This window comes from Lissotriton vulgaris, chromosome 8 (genome assembly GCF_964263255.1).
Source record: "Lissotriton vulgaris chromosome 8, aLisVul1.2, whole genome shotgun sequence".
Lineage (NCBI taxonomy): Eukaryota > Metazoa > Chordata > Amphibia > Caudata > Salamandridae > Lissotriton > Lissotriton vulgaris.
The window spans coordinates 544,781,212-544,803,179 of NC_141696.1; the positions used below are offsets into that span (position 1 = coordinate 544,781,212).

At 45.7% G+C, this 21,968-nt stretch overlaps 2 protein-coding genes across 2 annotated transcripts in view; one reads left to right on the forward strand and one right to left on the reverse strand.

Moving 5' to 3' along the window:
* Window positions 1-13,051, reverse strand: part of FANCB (FA complementation group B) — a 429,090-nt gene extending 416,039 nt beyond the window's left edge. Inside the window, exons 1-2 of the mRNA XM_086934356.1 lie at window positions 12,708-13,051; window positions 4,398-5,434 (exon numbers count right to left, since the gene is read on the reverse strand). Coding sequence (XP_086790482.1) covers window positions 4,398-5,333 — 936 coding nt within the window. The 5' untranslated portion in view covers window positions 5,334-5,434; window positions 12,708-13,051. The remainder of the gene's footprint in view (window positions 1-4,397; window positions 5,435-12,707) is intronic.
* Window positions 13,052-13,639: 588 nt separating this feature from the next.
* Window positions 13,640-21,968, forward strand: part of MOSPD2 (motile sperm domain containing 2) — a 501,534-nt gene continuing 493,205 nt past the window's right edge. Inside the window, exons 1-2 of the mRNA XM_086934358.1 lie at window positions 13,640-13,742; window positions 13,830-13,887. Coding sequence (XP_086790484.1) covers window positions 13,713-13,742; window positions 13,830-13,887 — 88 coding nt within the window. The 5' untranslated portion in view covers window positions 13,640-13,712. The remainder of the gene's footprint in view (window positions 13,743-13,829; window positions 13,888-21,968) is intronic.

A 21,968-nucleotide genomic window follows, 5' to 3' on the forward strand; every position in this document is an offset into this window, starting at 1 on the left:
CTGAACCCAGGCAAACAGTAAAAGAGCAGGAACCCAAGAAAAAAAATTGTTACCCAAAGAACAGATAAAGAACCATAGTGTAATGAGACAATACTTAGTCCCTGCTGTGTGGGAGGAATGGAAGAGAAAAAAGAGGGACAACGAGGCAGGATTGACCATTGTCTGAACTTTTTGCTGCAGTGTTGCACCGGTGGGCCAGGAACAGCAACACCCAACCTCCTTTGCGGCCAGTTCGCCATCTACATCGCCCGCAGCGGCAGGAGGCTCATGGAGGTGGATTCAAAAAGCAGTGAGGGCTCCCACGGTCCCAGTTGTCTGAACTTTTTGCCGCAGTGTTGCACCGGGGGCCAGGAATCGTAAAAACCCAGCCTACTTTGCAGCCAGCTTTCCGCCTACGTCGCCCTCGGCGCCAGGAGGCGGATGCAAAAAGCCTTGAGGGCTCCCGCGGTGTTGGCTGTCAGTTGTCTGAACATTTTGCCGCAGTGTTACACCGGGGGGCCAGGAACTGCAACACCCAGCCTCTGTTGCGGCCAGCTCGCCGCCTATGTCGCCCGCAGTGGACTTCCTTGATATCTACGATAACTCCACGGCCCAAGGCACAGTGTTTTCTTTTTACATCAATGCTATGAGAGCAGTGGCCAGTCGTGTTTGCCTGGTATAAAGAACGTTCACCTACTCTGCTTACCCCATCTCTGTCTGATCTACGTCCTCCTTCTAGTTAGGTCCTCACAATGGGTAAGAGAAAGGATGCTCCAAACGTCTCCAGGATTATTACCACCTGTTACCACCTCCCCGCACGCGCTCGACAATAGACAACTGCTTAACCTGAGCCGTGGATATGGTTTCAAACAAGATCCGGCTGGTAGAACGTCACCTTTCGCTTACAACTGAAGAGGTCACTCATCCACGTCAAAATTGTAGTGATCCATTACCATCTCAGAGCACTCCAGAGGTACCAAGGACCTTGACTTGCTCTGCGACGCAGGTCCACAGTGTGGGTGCGGGTCCAGCCTGCATGGGGGTTGCACCTGGAGGATAGCCTGTGTCTGGCTCAACAAGCACAGACGGTGGCGAACAGTTTTGCATTTCCAAAGGAGAGAGTGGTCCAAAAACCAAGCGGAGGCGAAAGAGTGCCAAATCCACTAAACTGAGAAATTCTGCTAAAATCAGCAATTTTCCTTCGCATAATAAGGCTGTAGATGCTGTTCCATCTGGGGGACTGGTTGAGGCTAACGAGAATACTTGGTGTGATTTGAGCAAATGCCTAGGTGACCTCTGATCGAGTCTCCCATGTGCTGGGCCAAAATGTGATGGATGCTAGGGTACGGGTCCTATTTGCCCATTTGCTAGAACAGGGTATGGTCAATAAGGCGCCCAAATAGACTGACCAACATATTCTCACCTTTATAGGACGAAGTGCTGAAAGCACCATCAACTATAAATGTGTCTCCTGGAGTATGTTCTCCCTTATTAAGGACTTTGAGGTTCTTATCCAGCCATACAGCGATCACAATCCTATCTCTGCAAAGATGGTGTTACCATACAGGGGACAGAAGCCTAAGCCTCTATCTATCCAGGTATTATCCACCAAGGATGCAGGGCACAGAGTGGTTTGGCATTCAGTGAACATGAACAGCGTAATGTCCCAGGTAATACCAATCAGTTCTGCCCTGCTAATTAGTTGTAATTGCATACCATATGAGCCAGCCCGTATCCTACATGGTTATGTAATTTTGCTAGACAAAGTCAAACATTTATTTTCTAAACCCATTATCTAGTCTTGCAATCGAGCACATTCCTGGTTTGATAATGCCTGCAGAGAAGCTAACACCTTACGCAGGGCTCTATAGCAAAATTCTAGAGACCAGACGGTGGTCAGGGAAACAGGAAGCTGTATAAGCTTGCTACAAAAAAAAGAATGGTAGCCTTGAAGGAGGAGAAGTGTGAATTAATAGTGGGCTCCTGCCATTCTAAAGATCCTCAAGCCTTCTGGAAAGCAGTACGGTCAGTTCTATCTCCCACCCTATCAGCCGAAAAAGAAACCATCCATATACCTCCCGAGACTTGGGTAACGCATTATGCTGGTCTCTACTCTGCTGATCTTAGTGCCGCATTTTGCCCCAATACAGCTGAATTTAACATGTTAAAATCTCTTTTTTAATGAAGGGGAAGTCCGGAAAGCAATTGACAATAGTAAAGGTAAGAAGGCTCCGGGCCCAGATGGAATCCCACTGGGATTATTCTGGTCCCCGGTATTCACTGTTGTTTTTAATTCAGTTTGCAGCGAGGGAGTGCCAAAGTCCTGGTGTTCATCTGTTATAGTGCCTGTTTTAAAAAAAGGAAACATGCACAATCCCAAATGCTATTGACCGATATCTCTCTTGGACTCCTCAGTCAAAGTAATTGGGAGAGTCGTGCTAGACCGCCTACTGGGCTAGAGCGTCCTTTTAACCTTTACCTTTTTCAGTGACTAAATCTATATATATATATATATATATATATATATATATATATATATATATATATATATATATATATTTCATTGTAACTGAAAAATACAAGGATTAAAGTTATGTTCATGATCTCTTGATTGGTGATCGAAAACTGTACACAGGTGTAGTTTGTTGACAGCATTGACACTTTAAGGATGTAGTGATTGAATGTTTTTAATTAAATATCAATAAACATGTTTATTTTACTTCAAGTTCACTAACCCTATAGTACACTCTCACAATTATTGGATGATGTCATAAGTGATGTCATCTATGATGTCAGTTGTGATGTTATCAATGATGCCATTTAATGTCACGAGTGATGTAAAATGTAAGGTCATGAGCAGCTCATTGCTGTGGCACAGGTTATAGTTAGCTCAGTAAACTAGAACTTGTGAATTTCAGTTTTGTGGGGCTTTTAAATGTTAGAGTTTATCAAATTAAACACCTAACTATAACTTTTTTCCAGAGAATTTAGGGTGTTTTATGGTAATGTTCAAACTTGAGCATACACCCAACCCCCCCGGGCAACCTACAGCTACTGCTCCTGCAGTGCATAGTCTTTGGACGAGCTAAGCAGAGGACTGACCCCAAGGCCAGGAACTGTGCCCAACCCTGCTGCGGCCAGCCAACCCTGCCCACTGTATATGGCCTTTGGCCATGTTCAAGAGAGAGGGGGTTGTCCGTAGTGCCTCCATGCAAACCCCGAAAGCACCCAAACCCCATTTTCTTGTCTCTTCTGAAGAAAAAAAAAATCTGGCACTGCAGGACCGTACATGCAAGCTTCCTCCCCATGGTACCAGGGTATCTTGGGATGGAAGCTTTTTAGGAGCTTCTGCAGGAGTACCACAGTACCTCAAGGGCGGGCCGTGCTTGGTCCATCTGGAGTACCGTGGTAACCGGGCCTGAATCTTTTTTAATCTTTCGGAAATCCCTCTGGGTCCCTAGTTCCCACACATACCTGTGAGTCGGGGTTTCCAAACCTGCCCCTTACGCACTTTTTCACAAAGTGTTTCCGGACACGTTCTGCAATGGCGGCCACTACATGCTCTTCACAGTTGCAGCCAGCCAACCAGATCGATTGGTACTTAAATGGCTGACAGAGAAAAAGCTCCTTTGGCCAATCAGAAGGCCCTCATTTTTTTGGTTTTGTAGGGCTACCACGTGATCCACCGTCCATACATGCCTAACTTTTTTTATCTATTTATGCCCAACCTGTTCCCCAAAGCATGCTTTTCAAGTAAAGTTCTAACTTTCTCCCAAATTTGGTGTAATTCCGTTCAGCTGTTTTTTTCTGTATCTGTTTTTGGGAAAGGCAGTTTTTGTGCTGAGAAGGGGTGTAAAAAGAAAATATTAAATTGATCTTCATGCTCATGCAAACCCAAAGGTAGAGCTACACTTGCACAGGTCAAAGAAGGGAGCAGCCAGAAGTAGAAAGTCTCTAAATTATATTACATCTCACCTCTTAGATCTACAATTTAACAGACCTGTCCGCTATCACTGTCCCTGACCAGTTTGGTGAGAATCAGTATTCTTTATTACATATTTAAAACATTGGAATAAACCACTTCAGTATGTTTATGGTTTTTTTTTAAATTAGAGCTAAATGATGGTAATTTTCTACAAAGAATGAAATTACTAAATTCTATTTTGCAGTGCACATTTACAATATTCTATCTGGGATTGGGATGCACCGAATTCTATACAAAATGCAAAGGCACACAAAGCCACAAAAGAAAACTAGCTCTATTTAATAGAGCTGAATCTATCAAGGAAAGGAGAGTGCAGAAATAATATAGACCCATGTAGAAAGTAATTTGATAATCAAATACTAAATTACGAGCTCAGTCTTAAAAAAAAAAAAAAAAAAAAAGAACATTGACGCGATTAGTATTGAAACTGTACCTGAAAGCTGTCCTTCCACACCGCACAGGCCTCAGAGGGATTAAAAAACACAACAAAGACCATGTCGCCGTTGCCAGTTGAAGCAAGTTGAATTCGAGAGGGCTCTTCAAATGGAAGCTGGCAGGTGTCCATAGGGACCCCATCCTGGAACCAAAGTAACTGCTTCTTGCTAGTTGCAGCCACCACGTTTGTCCTCGGTCGTCCATTGTGGTCTTCAGCCACAAAGACATGCATGCAAGCTAACACACAACTGTATCCGTGAGGCAGAAGACCACCAGTAGTCACCAATTTCTGCTTCTCCAAAGCATAGCCGATGAACTCGCTTCCCCAAATGACTCCATCAGACACCGAGAGGCTCGGTCCATCCCCATCAACAGGCAAATGCACACTTTTCACTCCTACTACAACAAGGCCCTCGTCCACAGACTCGCCTGCCCATTTAACAGAGGGGAACTCGACCAGAGCGTTCAACACTGTTTTGGTTTGGGGTGATATGTAGCATAGACTACTCTGTCGCCTCCACAACACTGTTGGTCCGTCACACAGCTGTACGTCGTCTGCAATTTCGTAGTCCAACTGAAATTTTAAACAGCATTCTAAGTTATCAGGAGTGTGAAGAAGCAATAAAACATATTTAGTACCACCGCTTTTCTTTTGCCTTTTGTGTATTAAAACACAGGGGAGAACCATCCCTGTCCTGGAATCCACTGCACACCTGCAACAGATAATTTGCAAGTTCACTCCTTTAAAGCCATATTGGCCGGAGCCTTTCTTTGAAAAGTGGCCCGTGCCGGGATCGAATGCCAGTCTCTTAAAATGTAGTGTGGACATTGTCTTATAAGCACCACTCTCTGCAGCCTTGGATCTCGAGAGCTGGAATACAAGGATCTCCCCATTGTAGGACAAGAGGTGATCTTGCTCTTCACCAGCAAACATGATGCTTGTGGTCTCTGCATGCACTCAACCAGAATTCGTCATATCTTTGCCATGCGAACTCGGCACCACATATTCTCTTGAGTAGTAAGACCATAGCCAACCTTAAAAGGAAAAGAGATGCAGAAATAAATAACAGGATACAATTAACGCAAACAATGTTACGTTTTGAGCATTTTTTGTCTGGTCGTTCCTCTTAACTACAGAGGGATTCATTCACTCCAACAGCAGAAACGTCAGTATCAGTTGAGTGTCTGCCTGCTGGGTATTTGCTTACATACATACAATGATGTTAATATTATGTTATGTTACACTAGTACATGCTCAACCAGTGAAGATTCTATATCATTTAATCGAGGTCAACAAAATAGACCTAAAAAAATGTTGCATCCACTTATTGCCTACCATTACATTGTGAAGGCAAATAGATATTCACTGTCCTTCACTGCACATATGTACCTTGAAAATGTTTTGGTAGTCCAAGAGATATTTTTGTCATGTGATATATCACACGCAATATTGTGCTGCTAGCGATCAAATGAGGTCGACTTGGAGCTGAGCAAGATCATGAACTACAAGAGGGAAGGGAGATGGCAGGATTCTTGCTAGAGTGAGTTTCCTGCTACTTTGGAATAAGGGAGGTTTTTACGCCCTTTAGAGGAGGTAATCATCAGACTTGTGTTATTTCAAGTAGAGAATTCTGGACTTTAGCTTCCCGCACCAACAATGATCTTCCTGAAAACAGTACTGTACAGGAAGCTATGAATTAAATTCTTACAGGTACATGCATCAAAGGATTTTGCGATCGCAAACGGTGCGAATCGCAAAAATCGTCTGTTTGCGATCGCAAAATCTGCTTTTGGAATGCATGAAAGGTGAAGGCCCTGGCAATTTGAGAATTCGCAAATATTTGCGAATTCTCAAATTGCGATTGCATTTAAGGAATCGCATTTTGCGATTCCTTAATGGCAATGCATGAAACTTTGAAAAATTGCGATTTCGCAATTAGGGGGAGCAAATTACCATGAGGTTGAACCTCATGGTAATTTGCAAAAACTTTGAAAAATGCACTTTTGTGCATTTTTCAAAGTTTCATGTTTTGCACACACATGCCCTAAGGGCATGAGTGTGCAAAACATATGTGCACAGATTGATTTCAGGGGTGCAACATGGTGTCCTTTGAAAACCCCTGCACCCTTGAAATCGCATTCTCAATGTGCGATTCGCTAATTGCGAATGGCAAATTGAGAATGTCTTCCCATTCATTCCTAAGGGCCTCTAGGCCCATAGGAATGAATGGGGGGGTATTCCTTAATTGCGACTCTCAAATTGCGAGTCGCAATTAAGGAATATTAAGATATCACATTTTTTTAGCAATTTCTTGATGCATTGCATTTTGCAATTCCTTAATTGCGATTCCTTATTTTTCGCAATTAAGGAATCACAAAATGCAATATTGATGCATGTGCCTGATAGGTCATTAATACGAAGGTCTTCAATTTTGATGCAGGGGATTGATATCACTAAGTCTGGCCAGTATGCCCACGCCAAAATATGGATCTTATGAATGATTTTCACCAGAATAAGCAAGAACATGTAGACCCACGAATACGGGATCCAATTGCATGGGTTTTCCGATTTTGAAGAAAATAACAGGCCTAAATCCACATCCATTTATCAACTGCTTGGAGCAGGTCTTTAATGGCTAAGGGACTTTGTACTAATCCGTTGTGTGGTGAGATGAATTCCAGAGTAGAGTGTGAGCTGGACAGAGCCTATGCTGCTCATCCGGTGCAGCAGGAGGGTGGGGGCCATGTGCAGCAGTTACTCGCAGCCCCAGCAGCTCCTTTCTCAAGTTGTGATCCAGTGTCTTCGAGCCCTGGATTACCAGAACCAGTGTGTGCATGTCTTGTAAATTCAGGTCCATAGTTACCAGAAAGCCAGCAATTGCCTAGAAAGCTACCCCAGCCCACCCCTGAGGGACACTGCTCCAGCCATCTTGTAATACGGGTTTTCGTCACACTGACTGGCACTGGGGGTATTGTAACGAATCAGAAAGTGGATCGTAATCTTTGCACCATTTGCACTCTTGTCTTTCAACAACCCTTTCTGGAGACTCTAAGAGTCTCATCGTACCAGGGTTAAGATGGCTTTTGGATTTTTATGCTTCTTTCTTTTACTGGGCCCATGTTGTCTAGTGCGGAATTCATCCCTTTCGCAAAATCTACTGCATGACCACCCCACCTTGGGACGAGACCCCTGAATGAGTCTAACAGAGACTCTCCCTGAACGGTTTTGAGCTGTGGTGTCACAGAACCTTTGCGCCTGCTGTTGGGCCGATTGGCTATCTGGTGGCTGGACACACATGGAGCCCCTGCGGTGGAGGGGTCAGCGCAGCCGGGAATTCTGCAGCTCCTACTTACTACATGAAAAGTTGCGCGGACACAACAGGGAGCATGGACAGTAGGCGGAAGCCCCTTCTCCATTTGTGTCTGCCAAGCCTCTGCTTGTTGAACTCATTTTCATGCTCATTTAATCTTCTGTACTGCAGCCCCTCTTCTGGGCAGACTTGCTGGTAGATTTTCATTTCCTACTCTCTATACAGTTAAAAGCTTCCTAAACACACTGCATTTTTCAGACATTAAGGGGTTGGGTGGTTTTTTTCGTGGTTTCCGTAGTGGCTCTAAACCTCACTGCTGCACACTTTCCAGCTCCAGGGACAGGTTTGAGCAGCAAGCCCCAACAAAGGAATTCAATAGCTTAGGAAGGACTCAAAAAAAACAAACATTAGTTTAGAGGAAAGTTAGACAGGGAAGGGCTTGAATGCATAGCTATATGTTTGGAAAGATCCAGTTGGGATACAGAAGTGGGAGAAAGGCCTGGAAGATTGCTAGCCTGGCTTCTAAAGAGAGCGCATCTACACACCATGATATTGTGCCTTAGTAAAGTTGATCAAAAGACACACAATTGATGGACGGAATGCAGAACAAATCAAAACATTCACCTCCAGTCAAGTGATCTGGGTTAAATCCATCATTCTTTTGCTCACCATGCCACCCCAGTTTAGACAGTCCAGCCAAGCCACGTCTTTCCTGGACCGCAAACAAGCATCCTAGGACCGGTTTCAGGGTTTCCCTCCTCTTCAGCCAGGATAGCTTGATTCCAGTGGTACAGTGAGCCCAGGATCCACGTCTGGGCATACCTGGCGCACTTAGGGCAAAAGACACACAATTGCTCTCCATGCCACTAGAATCAAGCTATCCTGGTTGAAGAGAGGTGAAACCCCGAAACTGGTCCTAGGATGCTTGTTTCCAGCCCAGGGAGGACCTGGCTTGGCAGTTTGGGCTGGACTGTTCCCATGAGGCACAGTCAAGATTGATTTGCATATGGCTGAGATCAAAGTTGAATGGCATGGTGAGCAAAAAAACGATGGATTTAGGCCCAGATCTCTGAACTGAGGTGAATGTATGACATTGTTCTGCATTCTGTCCATCAACTGGTGTTTTTGCATTTGTCACCCTGACTGGGACAGGTATGCCCAGGCGTGGGTCCCATGCTCTCCATGCCACTGGAATCAAGCTATCCTGGCTGAAGAGGGGTGAATCCCCAAAACCGGTCCTAGGATGCTTGTTTACAGTACCAGGGAGGAACTGGCTTGGTAGTTCGGGCTGGACTTTACCAATGAGCGGTACAAAAGGGGGTGGTGATGGACGGAGCATCTGAATCAATCAAACACTCACACCCAGTCAAAAGATCTGGGTTTAATCCATCACCGTTCTTTAGCCCACTCTGCCACCCCAGTTCAGAAATGGCTATATGCAAATCACCCCCTTTTGTACCGCTTTTGGCCGCCATAAGTGTGGCAGGGTATGCTCAGACGTGAGTCCCTTGCTCACTTTGCCACTGGATTCAAGCAAGCCGGGCTGAAGACGGCTGGAATGTCAGAAACCGGTCCTCGGAAGCTTGTTTCCGGTCCAGGGAAGACATGGCTTGGCAGCTAGGGCTGGACTGTTTCCATGAGGCACAGGGTCAGACTGATTTGCATATAGCCATGTCTGAACTGGGGTGGCAGAGGGGGCTAAAGAACGGTGATGGATTAAACCCAGATCTTTTGTCTGGGTGTGAGTGTTTGATTGATTCAGATGCTCCGTCCATCACCACCCCCTTTTGTACCGCTTTTGGCCGCCATAAGTGTGGCAGGGTATGCTCAGACGTGAGTCCCTTGCTCACTTTGCCACTGGATTCAAGCAAGCCGGGCTGAAGACGGCTGGAATGTCAGAAACCGGTCCTCGGAAGCTTGTTTCCGGTCCAGGGAAGACATGGCTTGGCAGTTCGGGCTGGACTGTTACCATGAGGCACAGGGCCAGACTGATTTGCATATGGCCATTTCTGAACTGGGGTGGCTGAGTGAGCTAAAGAATGGTGATGGATTAAACCCAGATCAGTTGACTGAGGGTGAGTGTTTGATTTGCTCAAACGCTCCGTCCATCATCCCCTTTTGTATCGCTAAAGTAGTGCGCGGGCACAGTGTGTGTGGCCTAAAGTAGTGTGTGGGTGCAGTGTGTGTGGCCTAAAGTAGTGTGTGGGCGCAGTGTGTGTGGCCTAAAGTAGTGTGTGGGTGCAGTGTGTGTGGCCTAAAGTAGTGTGTGGGCGCAGTGTACTAAAGTAGTGTGTCGCCTCATTTGTCAGCAGCAAGCGCAGATACTCTTCGAGGGTCGTAGCGGAGACCTAAAATAAAACAGGGAAAGCGTCTCCATGGACATCGATATTTTACTTACAGATTGTATTCCCAGCCTAACGTCATTTTTTTAAAACGTCGTTATGTCACGCCCATACATGAGCGCAAAAACAAGCCCCAGCGCCTTGACAACTGTAGGTGGAATGGGCGCTACACAAACATCTGATAACATAGCAGCCAGGTCGTAGCCTAAGGTTGAGCTACAAACAGCAGAAAAGAGAGGATGATGGAGAGATGAAAGAGAGCAAGAAACTGCCCGAACAGAGAGTCTGCGGGGGAGGGGCTTGGAGGAGATAGGGAGAGCAAGAAAGGGGGAAAGAAGAGTAAAGAATAATTGAGAAAGCAAGTGAGGGGGGAACGGAGAAGGACTTAGGGTAGGGCAGAGATTTAGGAATGAAGGGACACTAGACTAGAGAGGCGGGGGGCATCCCCACTCCCCAGAGAGTTGGCAGGACAAAGTCGGGCGATAACGGGTTGGGCATGAAGTGGAGAGCTAGAGAGACAACAGCGAGATAAAGAGAGGAAGAGAAACTGGGACCGATAGAGGGGGAGATACGGGGCTTCTGCAGAGGAATAGCAACAAGTGACTTGAGCAGAGAGTGACAGACAGACGCGGACAGAGCAAACCAGGGAGGGACAGTGCAGAGAGATAACAATGGACTGCGCGGATTATCAATGAGGCAGGGGGAGTGAGAGGGCAAAAACAAACATCAAGAGAGAGGCGAAAAGGAATGAGAGAGATGCGTCTTGGCAGTGAGAACCAATGCAAGTGAGACAGCTAGAGAGGGAAAGAGGGGAGGACAGATGGAGAGAAAAGAGCGGCAAAGAAGGGCAACAGCGAGAGAGAGGCGGTAAAAGAGACCGGACAAGGCGCAAATACATATTTACACTAACGCACCAAATAAATGGCAGACATACACGTGCATTCTGAAGGTCGAAGGTTTGAACCCGAGTGCGCCTCCCAGCCTCTCATCCTTGTGAGGTAGGTAAACTTTGCACCATTCAGCCACGTGATAAAACTCCAAGCTTGCTTTTGAATAGCAATAAATACTATTAAGTGAAAAAACGAGAGGGTTCAAAAGAGATCATGCAATCCAGAGTGGAGAGAAAGGAGAGACTGCCAAGGAAGACAATGACACAAGAAGAAAGACTCGGGATAGACCCAGAGAGTAAAATCGCTCTCTCCGAAGAAGTGGTGTAGAAGGATGCCATTGGCCCTGGTGCATGAAAGGAACAGCTCCCTTTGCTGATGTGGCAGAAAAATGCAACATTTATCGTTGAGAAAACATGTCCCCCAGCAACATACTTTCAGTGCGAATCATTCTCCTGCTAGTATCTCGTGAGACTTCTTTTTTTTTATATACAAGTTGACCGCTTACTCAAAAAATGTTACAAGAAATCATGGAAAGTGAAATTTCACGTAACGGAAATATCTCGAATTTCACCAACATATTTAAAATTTCGCCCAGGCTGTGTAAAGATGTAAAAGAAAGAGAGAGTAAAGGTAATACATAGCCTGGAGCGGAGGGCGGTAGTTATACAAGCAGGGAAGGCAGAAAAGTAGAAAGCATGCGTGGCGGGGTGGAGTAGCGGACTCCTTTGAAGTCTGAGGTGGGGGAGCGCATTCCTTTGAAGTCTGATGCCGAGGCCGATGGTATTTGATGTTCATGTGCCTGGCTCACATGAACTGTACGCGATCCGCAGCTAGGTAGACTTTTTGGACTGCTTACTATAATCTCGACAAATAAGCATTGCTAAAGCAATGCTGTAGATTGAGACCTAAAAACATTGGCATTTATAATGCCAATAATTCCAACTCCAACAAATGTGAGACCAATTACATTTCCAATGCAATAGGTCTTGCATTTATTAAAGTTATAGCTGTTGGCATTGAAAATAACAATGTTTTTTACTTTTGCTTTTTATACCATTGGCGATAGTGCTATGCAAATGTAATAACTCCTCTGCAAATTAAAAAACAAAAGGAAAAATTCATTATTTTCAAAGCCAATAGCTCTAAGTTTAAAAATGCCAGAGCTATTGCATTGCAAATGTTTGTTTAAATACATTAGGTCGCCGAGCAACAACGCATGTGCACTACCTGCAGGTTCGACCAAAAAAATCAGGAAGGATTTTGGGGAACTTACACTCTTATAACACTCAATGGGGTGGGCAGAGTTCACCTTTATTTCCTGTTCTTTTGTCAATCCTGATGTTGGGATGATCTCAAAACTAATAAGGGAGACAACAAAGACTACGTACGTAGGATTAATGGCATATCTACCTCATTAGAACAGTAATAATGGATACAAACATTCAGTGATAAACGAGTAATAGAAAGCAAGTCAGTTGACCTGTGTTGTGGAAATGGAACATCAACTGTCAATGGAAACTAATTAAGTGAATCCCGTGTCCATATTTTAAATCAGGAAAGATGGAGATTCTGAGAAAAAAAATCAGGGGAATGTATTTGCTCCTTTGACTTCTATTGAAAAAGAATCAATTTCAGGCGGGAGACAGCTCAAATTAAACCAGTGTTTACTTACTCTCGAGTTTCCCCCCTGAATCGGGCCTATTGGCATACATATGATACACTGATTTAAACTGCTCAATTAACTTTTCTTGCATAACGGCTTTACCATTCAAATGAAAGTTTCCCGGGGAGAGGCCGCCGGTGATCCTGCAGCTTCCATGGGTGGCATTATCCTGCTTGTGCTGACGCTAACGCACTTCCTGAAGCTTTTGCTCTTCGCGCAGCGTCGTTAAACAATATCCAATGAAGCACAAACTACGCTGACTTTTGCCATTTAGCAATCATGTAAAATATTAATTATTTTATCAATATGAACCAACTCGCATAAACGATTAACCTGGGAAAGTCAAAAATGCCTGGCTCTGACATGTCTGCCACTGTCCAGCAAAGCATTTCGGGAGACAGTTGCTCAGCAGTTCCGTGGCTTCGGGATGGTTTGGCATCTCGCCCTATTCAAGTTATTCGTGATCCCAGGTAACCGTAGGATACAATCAGTATGCTCAATATCCGACTTACCCCATCATGTCGCACGTCCTGGAGACCAAAAACTGTATCCTGGTCAGGCACACTTACCGTTCAAGACTAGCGCTAATCATATACCGATTTGAACGTCCGCTAGAAATATAAACTCAAGAACCATCTTTAAATTAAATGTATGAGAGTGGGTAGCACAACCAGCTGTACACATTGACCTGCAAACTTGTTGTACCAACCCTAAACTTTCAATAGATGCTTGACTATTTATGCCGCTAACCCAAAACGTTGACTTTTTTTACTTTTAATCTATGAACGATTCGCTTCAGCAATTTTGTTCAAACGCATACAAATCTTTCGAAAATGTGTGCAGTCTTTTTCAATCAAATTTTAAAGCTCACAATATTTATCCGTCTGAGTGTTTGAGCCACCTCTAACATGTCTGACGCCTTTTCAAGATGGGCGGCTATTGTACCAACCTGTTTGTGGGAGTAGCCGTTTATCTCCCATCCAACCTTGTTTGTGACATTCTTTCATTGAGAAGGATTTATCTGCCTAGTCCTTCCTCGAGGTCTATTTTCTTGTCTCATACTGGCCGCTTGTCCTGTTACAAAGTAGTCACGCTCCGGCTTCGGAGATGCCCACAGAGAAAGACGATATGGCAGATGTGAGTTTCAGTAATTCGGCGACGTGAGCTGTTAGGTGCCGTATTGTCAGCGTATTTAAAGTTCTCTCTTTTGTTTTGTCCTCATAGGACAAGGGGCGGATGCTGGAGGAAACTAGAAGACGCTTTAAAGAGCAGTATCTGATAGGTAAGTACAGTTAACGGGGTGACAGGGAGAGGGGGGAGGTACTGCTATAGTGTTACGCTAGAACTAATGTGATCCCTGCCAAAATTGCGATACTAGGTATTGTTAGGTTACTAGCCTCGTTGAGGTTAGGAGTGACCCTTGATGTGTCGCCAGTCCCCCACACACTCCTATCCTGCGCAGATCACAGGTGCAGAGACTAGAGCGCAACTACTTTCTGTGGTCAAACCACCTGTTGGAACAGGTACATGTCCAGCTAGTAAGTGCAGTGTGACTGGAATGAGATAGTATCGGGGTTGTTTTTCAGCTGCTGCTGTAAGAAGCCGCACTGTCTACAATATGTATAAACTTTGTTTTTATTTCATCCAGTAGTCAAACTGTGAGACGACGTGGCACGGCGGCCAGAGCTGCTCATTTGGGAACTGGGGGATCTGTTTCCATTTTCGGTCGGCCTAACATCCTGTGATTCCGATCAAATCACATAATCTCTCCGTGTTTTAAGAAAATGAATGTGACACTGTGTAATGCAATTTATGGTCATGTAAAGCGCTCTAACCCCTTCGAGTATAATTCGCGCTAAAGAAAACTGCAGAAAGGGGAAGTTATTAATGGTACAGATGATTCGAAACAGAGTTGATAAGTATGGAAGTATTTGTGAATCTATTGTATCAGTCGCTTCAAGCAAACGTTAGTGTAATTGTGTTGTTTTTGTCTTTCACTCAAAGGTTGTACCTTGGCACTTGATGCTGTGCCTGGGATGATATAGGGCTGGGGCTGCCCAGTCATTTGGAATTTTTTCTTGTAAACATACTCGTTGCATCTGGGCTTGCGCCTATCATGCTTGCGAATTGTAGCATATACCAGGAAATGTCTTGCTATACCTTTTAGTATTTGGAGATATATTTTTATTATTCGACTTTTGAGCCTATACATTTGGTTTTTAAGTAGGTCTTTGATATACAGTGATTGTATACGGCCTATGATAATGGCTGTGCTGTTGAGTGGTAACTAAAGTAATCTCTTATCTGATTTAATAACGTTCTTGCTATTTTATTGAGCTGGCACTTACGTTTGTTTTTTTTAAATACATTGCTGGCACTTCCTGCAATGGTATCATGGTGAATTGTCATTTGACATCTTTCCTGGTGATCTAGAACTGCTTCTTTTAAATGCACACCACTTTTGTCATCACATGAATCAGTGTTCTATTATTTGACATTTATTTAAGCTTTTGATGAAGCTTCTCTGATCACGGGGACCCTTTCTAATTACCTTATTGCTATATCGTGAATTGTGGAAATGCCTCCAAGCCCAGCAAAATGACATTTTCTTTTTTTCCAAACGAGTCCACATTTTGTTTGCTATTTTTATTGTCAAGATGTTTTTTGTGTTTTATTTCTGTGATTTTTTTTTAAAGAAGTTCACTTAGTTGGGTTTTCTTTTTGCAAAGTAGTAAATTGCATTTACTTGTGATGCCATCAAAAGTTTCATAAGGGCATATTGTCACCTGTTTTGCACCTTTTTGATAACTCTAAGACTGTGTATTAACTATTGTATCATGGCTACAAACTTTTTTGGCCACATACAACACCAATGTTGCTTTGATTAATGATGTTCTACAATCCGTAAACATTGCCAAATACGTTGTGATGGAATGCGCGCTGTTAAAAATGCTCCAAATTCTGTAATATTTAACTCGATTGAGTACATGATATTTTATCATTTTTTGTGTTAATTTATCATTTCCTCCCTTCAGCTTTGCTGTTTTATCCAATTGAAGACATTTGTTAGAAACATATGTCTACGTGCATGCTTCAAATATAGTATCCTAATATACTACAAGGACTGACTCTAGATTGAACCTCTGTTGTCAAGGGTACCGACTACAAGATGTAAAATTAGTTATGAATATGTTACTTTGCAAATGTATTTGACCATTCCTGGAGTATGTTTTGAATGAATAAGATTGCGTTGGTATTGCGAGTTTGAACAGTTGACATCATTGCTGCCAAACTGCCCAATATCATGTGTGACACCTTCTGCCAATGTCAGCTTTTTAGATAGCAGCACTTTACGTGGTATGATTATTTTTTTGTAACCCAAGTTTACAGTGCTGAAAGTTAAGAAACTGTTATGTTAGGGCATGACAAAGGGACAGCTAGTTATGGGGGAGCTTGTCTGCACTACATTTTTCCAGTTAAGACCAAAAGCAAACAAGCATTTGCAATGCAATAGGTCTCGCATTATTTAAGTTTGAGCTATTAGCATTGTAAATGGCAATTGTTTTTTGCTTTATGCTATAGTTTTTTTTTTACATAAAAAGCTTCATATAAAATATGTTTTATTAAAGTTATATATGCAGTATCTAAATTTTGTTTGCATAAAACAGTATAATACTATCTTAGTAAAAAAGTCAAATATTTTAATGGAAATTCACCACATGTTCATTTATGTGTTGGTTTTGAAAATAGCTAAATTAATAGCTTTGTCATTTACAATGCCAATAGTTATAACTTTCGCAAATGTGACACCTATAGCATTTGTCATGCAACATTTGTATTTACGTGACTTAGATGTATTGATATTACAAATAACAATGGCTTTTAATTTTTTTTAATACTTAATAAAAGTGATTGTAATTTATAATGGCAATAGCTTAAACTTTTGTAAATAACTTTTGTGAAGATTATGTTCAGTGTATTTTATTGTAACAAAATCCAAGAACAGAAGTGAAATATTAACATCTTTTTGTGACATTTGTAATAAAGCTTGAAACATTGAGAGAACATATTTGTGCTGTGGTGGTGCTGAGTGATGCTGTGGTGGTGCTGAATGGGGCTGTGGTGATGCTGAGTGATGCAGTGGTGGTGCTGAGTGGTGCTATGGTGGTGCTGTGGTGGTGCTGAGTGATGCTGTGGTGGTGCTGTGGTGGTTCTGAGTGATGCTGTGGTGGTTCTGAGTGATAATGTGGTGGTGCTGAGTGACTGTACTCACTGTCACTCTGCACTCACTGTCACTCTGCACTCACTGTCACTCTGCACTCACTGTCACTCTGCACTCACTGTCACTCTGCACTCACTGTCACTCTGCACTCACTGTCACTCTGCACTCACTGTCACTCTGCACTCATTCTGCACTCACTGTCACTCTGCACGCACTCTGCACTCACTGTCACTCTGCACTCACTGTCACTCTGCACTCACTGTCACTCTGCACTCACTGTCACTCTGCACTCATTCTGCACTCACTGTCACTGCACTCATTCTGCACTCACTGTCACTCTGCACGCACTCTGCACTCACTGTCACTCTGCACGCACTCTGCACTCACTGTCACTCTGCACGCACTGTCACTCTGCACGCACTCTGCACGCACTGTCACTCTGCACGCACTGTCACTCTGCACGCACTGTCACTCTGCACGCACTGTCACTCTGCACGCACTCTGCACTCACTGTTTCTGCACGCACTCTGCACTCACTGTCACTCTGCACTCACTGTCACTCTGCACTCACTGTCACTCTGCACTCACTGTCACTCTGCACTCACTGTCACTCTGCACTCACTGTCACTCTGCACTCACTGTCACTCTGCACTCACTCTGCACTCACTGTCACTGCACTCATTCTGCACTCACTGTCACTCTGCACGCACTCTGCACTCACTGTCACTCTGCACGCACTCTGCACTCACTGTCACTCTGCACGCACTGTCACTCTGCACGCACTGTCACTCTGCACGCACTGTCACTCTGCACGCACTGTCACTCTGCACGCACTGTCACTCTGCACGCACTGTCACTCTGCACGCACTGTCACTCTGCACGCACTCTGCACTCACTGTTTCTGCACGCACTCTGCACTCACTGTCACTCTGCACTCACTGTCACTCTGCACTCACTGTCACTCTGCACTCACTGTCACTCTGCACTCACTGTCACTCTGCACGCACTGTCACTCTGCACGCACTGTCACTCTGCACGCACTGTCACTCTGCACTCACTGTCACTCTGCACGCACTCTGCACTCACTGTCACTCTGCACTCACTGTCACTCTGCACTCACTGTCACTCCGCACTCACTGTCACTCTGCACGCACAGTATCGGGCTTGTCTGGTTCTGCACCCACCTCAGGGTTCCGGGTGGGGCGATCCTGCCACCCCCCTCGTCGTATCCAGGTGTCTTTCTTCCCTGTGCTCAGTCTTCAGTCGCTCCGAAGCCCGTCCCTTGGAGCTATCCCAGGCGGGTCTCTGCCAGCAGGGGCGTGTTGTGCGTTTGCAAGTGGTCTATCTCCGTGTGGCCCTTGAGGTCAGGGTTGGCTGAGGTGGCTATCTCATCCCTTCTCCTTCCGCCCGGTTCGTGAATATGGTCCGGCCCTCTCCCGTGTAGCGCTTGTCCTCTCACAATGACCCCTGGTGCAGGGGGGGGGGTGGGGGGGGGGGGCACTATCTCTTCTTCCAGTTCCTAGTATCCCCACTGCTGCTTCAGGGCCTTCTTCCCCGTTCGGCTGTGTGCCTTGTCACGTAGGGGGAGGGGGGGCAATGTCCGGAGTCTCACCCCCTGCCGCTCTCGTGATCGTTCTGCTCTCCCTTCCCTGCGTGGCCCCGATTCCTTGCTAGTGTCGTCCCTGGCGGGGTCAGCCTCCGCTGCTGGTGCCTCCCGTAGTCTGTCGCCTGCCCCCGTGTCTCGTGTGTCCTCCCCACCGGCCGTTCCACAGGCGGGAATGTGTGTATGGGGGGTGGGGAGAGGGCACCTCCGTCGATGCGGGTGGCACTAATGGGAATTCGGGGGTATGCACCGGACCGGTAGGCCACTGGCGCAAGGCCTCCCCCCAAGCGGTCCCTTCCTCCGCTTTGGACTCCTGGGCTCACCTCCGTTGTAGGCGTCCAATCTCGCCTGCGGGAACGGACCAGCTCCGCCGATCCAAGCGCCCGCGGTTTTCGTCGTTGGAGGGGGAGGGGTGCGGGGGGGGGAGGTGAAGGGATCCCCCCGCTCTCCGCTCCCGGGTAGCACCTCCACCAAGCGAAGTGCCTCGCGGGTGGGACCCGTTCCGCTTCTCCCTCGGTCTCCGCGTCTGTGGTCCGGAACCTCACTCAAACGGCCGCCATCTTGGTAAAGGCGGCCGGAATTCAGTCCGGAGCTGCTGCTACTTCGCGGACGCCTCTCTCCGCACCTGAATGAGGCCCGGGCTCGGTCTGTCGCGCCGCGATTCCGGCTCCGCCACAGCAATCAGGCCGCCTCACAGGGCAGGTTCGCTTCGCCACTACGGTTGCTCAGCCCCTGGCCTGCGACCAGGAAGTCAGGCAGGCCGGGCGGGACAACCGGAAGTAGGAGGGCGGGAGCCTACCCCGCCTCCCACGGAAGAGCCGCGATTGTTTGGAGCACCGGAGCAGGCAGGAGCCTACCCTGCGCCCCGGCGCCGAAGGAGGGAGGAAGAGTCTTGCTGCCGGTGGGAGCCGCTGCACTGAGGATGCCGGTGAGTGGGGCTTCGCCTTGTTGGGGGGGGGGGGGGGGGCATCTGTATGCGCGCGCGCGGCGGCGGACTGTGTATGTGTGTGAGCGTGCATGTGTGTGTGTATGTGTATGTGTCCTGGAGTCTGTGTGTATGCGTGTGTGTGACGGGGGGGGGGGGTTGCCTGTCTGGGTGCCTGCGTGTCTGTGTAAGTGTAAATGCGTGTGCGTGTGTGTGGAGCCGAGAGGAGAGGGGCTGGTGTGTGTGGAGGGGTCTCTGTGTATGCGTGTAGGTGACGGGGGTGTGCCTGTGTATGCGTGTGTATGTGCGCATGCGTGAGTGCTGTGTATGCGTGTGGCTGTGATGTGCGCATGCGTGAATGTTGACGCGCGTGCACGCAGCTCAATCCAAAGCTCGTCACAGTTTTGTGTCCCTCATTCCCCCGTGTCAGACGACTATAAGTCTCCGCCCTGGACGCATCCTTCGGATGCGAATTCCAGGGCGAGACCTAAAAGAAAGCAATTCAGTTTTTGGAATTCATTAAATTGCTGTTCTTACATTTAGTAATGGCTTAGTTTCTGCAGCAGCATAATCTAAACAAGCACTGGCGTTGCCAATAGGTCTCGCAGTAGGAAAGTTGGAGCTATTGGTTTTGTAAATTTAATTTAACTTAATTTCGGGTTTATATAGCGCTAGAATCGACTCCCGGAGGAGTATCTCCGCGCTTCGACCGCTGGGGAACCCGTCCTGGCTCACCCTGAGAGATGGTCCCTAATGGGTATCTCTAAGGTGCGACCAAGCATCCCCGGCAGTCTGGGGGGCCGTTGTGAAGATGAGGCAAGCTAATGCCCAGAGTTGCCGAGTGTGGTCCCTGACTGGAGTAGGCACCGAGGCGAGAATTATCGAGCCCGCTGACCCTGGTCCACGACCCTGCCGCGTCGGGAATCGAACCCTGGTCCCGGGCCGTCCTCTGCTTACGGGTCTGCCGCCTCTAACCAGTGAGCCACACCACTCCACCATTTTATATTTATATATCGTTATTGGCATTGTCAATAACAATATATAAATATAAAATGTCATTTACAAAAGCAATAGCTCCAACTTTCCAAATGCAAAACCTATTGGCAACGCCAGTGCTTGTTTTTGATTAGGCTAAAATGGATTCTAAGCCAGATTGTATAAAGGCTGGTTTTATAATTATTACACAATTGTAACTTTTAACCCCTTGCATGCTTCGGAAACCCCCCGGCCGTCTTGAGTCTCGGTGGGCGTGGGCAGAGGACGTCTGGGGGCTGTCCGAATCCCACCCACTATTTAACTCTCCCGCACAGTGCGAAAATGTGTGCAGCACGCAAGGGGTTAACAGAAAAATGACATATATATATATTTTAGAACAGCGTTCCTACTGAAAGCTAGGAACCCTGGCCAAACAATTCCTATCGTTTGAACCTTAAAACAATACACAAAAATAAAGAACCTAGTATACATCAAACAAATATCCAAGTTATTCAATGCTTTATTTAATTCAAACAAAAATCACTATTTTAATGAGAAGGCTTGAGATTTCCAAAAATTGTTTTTCTTGAGACAATGTGTTTGCCAGATTTTAAAATATCACAGTTTTTTCTTCTCCCATTTCATGCTCTTTTTGTCCGCATGTACCAGCGCTTCAATTTAGGAGACCAGTAGCCCATACTAGATTCTTAGCTGTACTTGCTCTGGTCCCGCAACTCAAGCTAAGGAAACCAACGTAATTTGTATCATCCAATTTCAAATCCCTTCACATTTAAAAAGTGGTCAACGTTACAGGTTGCTTTTTTTACACAAATACATACACACACTTTAATAATCTGAAGCTATTTAATTCATTGAACAGTTTTAACAGAGCGTATCTGATGTATATGCAAACTTTCACAGCATGACTCAAACTAAGAGTACAGGGTCAGACAACCACAATAGTGGACTGACAAATTACATGAATACGCACTGTTTGAGTCGTGCATTGAAAGTTTGCATTTACATCAGCTCCTAGTTTTGTACATATGCTTTGTATATAGAACTGCGCACATCTGTGTCAGCGCTGTCACCCTTCACCTTCACTGCACAATCATGTGGGAGCATCCGATTATAATGCTAATTTTGTCTCTTTCATAATAAATACTCACACAGTGCATAAATGTAACTGTATAAGTGCAATTCAATGGTTGGCATAATTATTTAGCCAAAAGCACAACTCAGAATGAACTGCAAACAAGCGTAAATAAACTTGCTGCTTTAGTATCAATTATCCATGGCGCAGACCTGAAGGCAAACTTAGTGAGACGACAAATGAGAGGTGGGGAGCCTTGATTATTGCTAATAGCAAAAAGTATATAATGTCATCCAGAGAAAAAAAATGCCTTGCAATTTGAACACTACAAGAAGCACTGACTAAGCCAATGAGTCTGGCTTATGACTTTAGAAGCAAATGTGTATGTATGTGGAATTGTGTATGGGTGAGTCACTGGGTTAACAGATGGACGCGCGAGCACAAGGATGTCTGACAGAGGGAATGCATTATGAGTGACTGAATGCCGCCTTGCCTCTGTTTCTCAGGCTATCATCCCTTCTTGGACGACTATAATCAACTCCTCT